The sequence below is a fragment of the Belonocnema kinseyi genome, chromosome 1, assembly GCF_010883055.1.
Source record: "Belonocnema kinseyi isolate 2016_QV_RU_SX_M_011 chromosome 1, B_treatae_v1, whole genome shotgun sequence".
Taxonomy (NCBI): Eukaryota; Metazoa; Arthropoda; class Insecta; order Hymenoptera; family Cynipidae; genus Belonocnema; species Belonocnema kinseyi.
In genome coordinates this window covers 12321800-12328136 of record NC_046657.1, presented here as the reverse complement: position 1 = coordinate 12328136, position 6337 = coordinate 12321800, and the positions used below count along the sequence as shown (strand labels likewise).

Below are 6337 nucleotides of genomic sequence, written 5' to 3'. Positions count from 1 at the left end.
TAATATTTAAATATCTGGGACTAATGCAGAATAACGAAAAAATTAATCATAAATCGTTTGCCTTACTTACAATTTCATAAATAGCTCACAAATTAATAATCAATTAACTATGTTCCATAGTTCTAAATTTCGGCAATTGAAATATCTTTGGGTCGAATTTGAATATTGATATTCAACTAAAAAAAAGTTTTAAAAAATCAATTGTGAAACAAAAATTTAATAGTTAAATTTTATGTTGAAAAAAATTAATGTTCAGCCAAAGAGATTAATTTTCAACTAAAATTAGGATTTTTTTTACTAGAATTATTATATTTTAAACCAAAAAGATGACTTTTTTAATAGAATAATAAAATTTTAAACCAAAAAATGAATTTTTTAATAAAAAGGATAAATTTTAACCTAAAATGAAATAGTTCAATTTTCAGTTTAATAAATAATAATTGCCAACAAAAAAATTATAAAAAAAAAAAATAGTAATAGTATAATTTTATGTTGAAAAAATAGTCTGCAACTAAAGAGATAATTCTTCAATTGAAATAATAAATGAGATGATTTTTAAACAACGAAAAAAATGAATTTTTAACAAAAGAGTCTAAATTTCAGAAATTGAAGACAAATTTTCAACCAAATAGTTCAATTTTGTAATAAAAAATATTAATTTTTCACCAAAAAATATCAACAGAAAGAATTAATTAAAAAAAATAGTTACATTTTCAATTTTTAACCAAAAAGATGAATTTTCAACTAAAAGGCTAGAGTATTCAATTGGAAAAGTTACATTTTTAACCGAAAAGAAAAGGAATTTAAAAAAAAAACAGAAATAATATTTAAAAGTTCAATTGCTTTTGGTTTATTTTTATTATTTTGTTTGTTTGAAAATTCTCTATTCGGTTAAAAATGCACCTTTGTAAGTAGAAAACTTGAGTATTTGGTTAAAAATTCCATTATATTGTTCAAAATTGCACTATTTTCTGTAAAATTCAAATATATAATTAAGTTATCGAACGAAAATTCTTACTTTTGGATTTAACTTTTTTTTCTCGAAAATTCAGCTTTCTTTAAAAAAACTTCAATTATCTGGTGACAATTTTTCGGATTTTGGTTGCAGTTTCATCTTTTTGTTTTGATAATTCATCTTTTTAGGTTGAAAATGAAACAATTTGGTTAATAATTCAACAACGATGTTAAAAATTTAATTATTTTGTTCGAAATTCAAGTATTTTGTTCAAAATTCATCTTTTTGGTAGGAAATTCAACTGTTTTATTAAACATTCGCCGGATTTCAGAATTTTCAGTGATTTTTCAATTAAAACAGGTCAATTGTAAAACAAAAATTTAATAGTTAAATTTTATGCTAAAAAATTAATATTCAACCAGAGATTATATGTAAATTAAATTATGGAATATTCAATTGGAATAGTAGCTACATTTTCATTTTAAAAAATTATAATTTTCAACAAACAGAAAACGAATTTAAAAAAAAACAGTGCATTTTTTAACAAAGTCATAAACTTTCAACTAAAATTATGAATTTGCCACTGGAACAATTGAACTTTAAATCAAAAGATGGATTTTTAATAAAGAAGACTAATTTTCCACCAAGACGAATTTTCAAATAAAAAGGAAAAATTTCAACTACAAATAGAATGGTTAAATTTTCAATTAAAAAAATAATAATTACCAACAAAACTAATTTTTGTTCAAAACTATAATAGTTAAAATTTATATAAAAAAATTAGTCTTAAACCAAAAAGATGCATTTTGAACTAAGAAGATGAATGTTTCACCATAAAGACGAATTTTCAACTAATAAGGATAAATTGTCAACCAAAAATTTAATAGTTAAATTTTATGTAAACAAAATGAATATTCAAACAATAAGATAGATTTTTAAGTAAAATGAAGGAATATTCAATTAGAATAATACGTTATATTTTCAGTTATAAATAAAAAACCATTTTCAACAAGATATTTCAAACAAAGTGATGAATTTTAAAACAAAAAGGTGAATTTTCAACGAAGAATGATTTCCTACAAAAAAATAGGAGTTTGCCACAAACTACCAGAATTTTCAATTAAAAACGATACATTTTCAACCACAAATGCAATTTTCTAATTGAATAGTTAAATTTTAAGGCCAACTGATGAATTTCCCATTAAAAATACAAAATTTCAAGATACTAGATGAGCTTTCAACTAAAAAGGGAATATTTAAAGTTTAAATTGAAAAAATAATAAATTTATGTTTTCAGTTTAAAAAAAAAAGTTAAACCGAAGAGACGAATTATAACCAAAATTATGGAACGTTCAACTAGATTAGTTAAATTGTTAGTAAAAATAGATAAATTTCGACGAAAGAGAGGAATTTACAACTAAAATGGTGGAATATCCATTCATCAAATTCATCTTAAAAAAAAAAAGAAATTTCAAAAAAGTAGTTAAGTTTCAAACACGGAGATGAGTTTTTATTGAAAATAATGAATCTTTAATCAAAATTATTCTCATTTTTCTTCCAAAGTTATCGTTATATTTTCGAAAATTTCATAAATCTTACTTGAATGATTAATTCTAAAATAATTGTAAAAATGTCTGCATTCTCCAAATTTGCATTAATTTTTATAAACAAAAGAATGTCCACAAACACCGAAAAATTCACTAAAATAACACAAAAATACACCTTTCAAAAACAACAAATAGAAACCTAACCTCTATTATTATATATATAACCACATTATTGTACTTCAATTATGCAATAATCACTATAAACTATTAAGAACAAAAAACATTTGAAAATTATAATGAAATTCTGCTTCAAATTTTTGTATTTCAATGGGAAAATTCAATTTAAAATCGTTGAATTTCTGACATTAATGTAAATTTCTCGATTTTGTAAACTTTAAATTTAGAGTTAGGAATTCAATTGATCACTATTTTCGTTTCAAAATTGTCAACCAATTTCAATCACTTTAATTTGGAATATTTCCTCAATGTTTTCACTGAAATAGTTCATTCTAAAATACTTGCAAAAAATGTCTAGATTTTCGGAATTTTTCCAATTTCAGGACGGAAGCTACCGTTTAATAAAAACAAAAGCACTATTTACCCATTTTCACAAGAATGGCTAAAAACATCGAAAAATCCACTTGAAAAACACCAAAATACGAGACCACTCAAAAACAACAATTACAAACCTAACCTCAAAAAATGTGGAATCGAATAATCGAAAATTGGGAAAGTGTGATGAAAAATTCGGAAAATGGAGATTTGATTTTCCATTGGAGGGAAACCTAGTGCACAATATGACTCCGTGGGTGACGAAACTAACCTGACAATCTCAAATCAACGTTGGAGATTTTTGTGTTGGCGTTTGGAAAATAGGTTAGGAAATGTGAAATAAAGTTGTAAAATTCAGGAAAACCAACTGAAACGGGGAAATTGAGGATTTGGTAAAGAGAATAGTCGAGTTATTTACATTCAGTGTGGTGATAATGTTGATCGAGGGGTCGTGGGTGTGCACCCGAGGAATGATTATTTTTCGATAAAATTCATATAAAAAGGATACTCAGGATGAGCATTTTTGTCTGTGGATCGAATGCTAGTACTTCGCCTTCGATTTCCTTGTTGTAACACGTTTTACATGCCACGGTACTCCCGATGCTGAACCAGTCGCTGACGCCGGCCATTTTTGACTGCAGAGAAATTTACCGAGCGAGAGAGACAGAGAGTCTTCAGGCGACATCTACAACTTTTAGGCGGGAGATTTTCAATTCTTAAAACGAAGTTCTCGGATTTAGTCATTAATTTATTCACTGCAACTCAAATAAAATATGATTAATAATCATAAATTAGAATTAAAATTTTCATCACTACATCCACTTTTATACAGTTTTAATTTTAATTTTAATGGGATATCTAAAAAATCCCAAATTTTAAAATTCCCGAATAAGAAAATTATCGAATCCGAAAATTGCCGAATAATGAAATCCCCGCATTGGAAAATATCCGAATAATAAAAATCCCGAAATTGAACAATTACAATTTCTTTTTATAAATATCATTACATTCTCATCAAGAGAAGGTATTAGATTTGTGTAAAATTTGACCCCCCCCCCTAGCCCCCCGTTTTTGTCAAATGTCCACGTTTTGAGACCCCCTGAATCCGAAAAACTGGTTTTTACGAATGTGTCTGACTCTGTTTGTGCATGCGTCTGTAGATTTTTAGTTTGTCAGCACGATAACTTTCGAAAGAATTCACAGATTGAATTGGCCTTTGGTATACTCTTCTAGTGTCCTAAAATAAAGGAAAGGTCGTTAGCCAGCCATTTTGGGTGGAAATTCAAAAAGTGAGCGTATTTTGAAAATTTTTGAGACCACTTTTTTTTTAATTCAAAAATTGTCTGTATGTATATTCATAGCATTCAATCATACGAATAATTTACCCTAATGCCTTTTTTTACAAAACCAAAGTTTACAACAGTTATAGCATTTACAAAATTTCAAAAAACACACGAAAATCAACATTTTAAGCCAAATAACGTATGATATGAAAAAATATCACAATTAAAAAAATGTTTCTTTTCCAATGCCCTACAGGATTGTTTAAACACTTTTTTTATTTTTCTTAAAAAATTGAAAATTCAAATTTTGACAGAATAAAAAAAAGAATGAAAAATAAAAAATTGCATTTTGCGGTTAAAATGTGAAAAGATGACTGATCAAAAATTGTCCATTTCAAAAAGATCTACAAATTTGTTATGGATAACTTTTCGATAGCATCTGTATTTTGTGTTTTAATCGTGAAACACGATATTAACAATAAAAAATCAGCTCGCTGCGTGGGCACATTCTCATCACAACTTATGTTTTTTAATTTTCCTATTCGTCTCGTATGTGGGTTTTCAAAAAATTTACTTTTTTTTAATGTTCTTAATGCAATTTTTCACGATTCAAACAAAAAACAGAACATTGGGAAGAAAAATTACTGGTTTGGATAAAAAAATGGGAAAAAAAACCTAATAAGGTATCTTAGAGAGTTTTCCAGCCTCATTTTTGAATTAGGGTTTAAATTTTTGTATAGATTAACAAATATGACGAAAGAATGGCCTTTTTTCTAGTTGACGTTCCCGGTGCAGTCAATAACTGGATAACGATTGAAAGCGTTTAAGTTGCATAAAATAACATTAGTTAAGGATATTCCAATATTAGACAATATACAAAAAAATTTGTTATCAACAAATTATTTTTTGAAAACATGTTTTCTACGATTTTCCATAAATACACATTTTTTCAAGTTATGTTGGAAGAAATTGGAATTGAAACAATATTATGTAAAAAAATTTGTTTTCGATTATAATTGTTTATATTATGAAAAAATTTAATGTACAAATGCAGTAATCAGGCATTTTTGGACAGAAATATTCGTTTTTTTCTATGTCATTTGTTTCAATTCGGAAATTTATGATAATTTTACTAAAATTCATAATTTGTTGATTAATATTATGATTTTGTAAACAAATCTAATAAAAAATGCATTATTTGGGAGCTTACCGAGAGAAAAATTCGGTTTTATCACTGGCAGTCTTTTCAGTTGGGAACTTCATGACAATATCAGCAAAATTCATAATTTTTGTATCAATTTTAAGATTTTTAAAAAACAAATTTAATAAACAAATGCATTATTAGGCCATCTATCGACGGAACAATTCTTTTTTCTTAAAATATCAGACTTTTAATTGGGATCTTTATAATAAATTCGGTAACATTCATGATGAGTTGACACATTTTATGATTTTTAAAAAGAAAGTTAATAAGCAAATGCATTATTCGGGCATGTGAGGACGGAAAAATGATTTTTTTCTCGATTTCAGTCGTTTTAATTGAGAAGTTCGTGATGATTTCAGCAAACTTCATAATGGGTTGATAAATTTTATATATAATTTTAAAAACAAATTTAATAAACAAATGGATTATTCGAGCATCTGTCGATGGAAAATTTATTTTTTTTCGACATCCTAATTAAAACTGTTGACATAAAAAAACAAATTTTTCTGTAAACAAATGCCTCTTTAATGCATTTATTTATCTAATTTGTTTAGATAAATAATAAAATTTATCAACTTATTATGAATGTTGCTGAAACTCTTATTAACTTTCCATCTGAAAAGACTGGCATTGAAGAAACCGAATTTTTCTGCCGACAAATGCCCGAATAATGCATTTGTTTTTATAAGATCATAAGATTAATACAAAATTATGAATTTTGCTGCAAATATCATAAAGTTCCGAATTAAAAAAATGTACATAAAAAAAGAATTTTTGTCGAGAAATGCCTGATTAC

At 25.9% G+C, this 6337-nt stretch overlaps 1 protein-coding gene across 1 annotated transcript in view; it reads right to left on the bottom strand.

Moving 5' to 3' along the window:
- Positions 1-6337, bottom strand: part of LOC117170584 (protein LSM12 homolog A) — a 30909-nt gene that overhangs the window by 20456 nt on the left and 4116 nt on the right. The window contains exon 2 of the mRNA XM_033357441.1: positions 3563-3809. Coding sequence (XP_033213332.1) covers positions 3563-3683 — 121 coding nt within the window. The 5' untranslated portion in view covers positions 3684-3809. The remainder of the gene's footprint in view (positions 1-3562; positions 3810-6337) is intronic.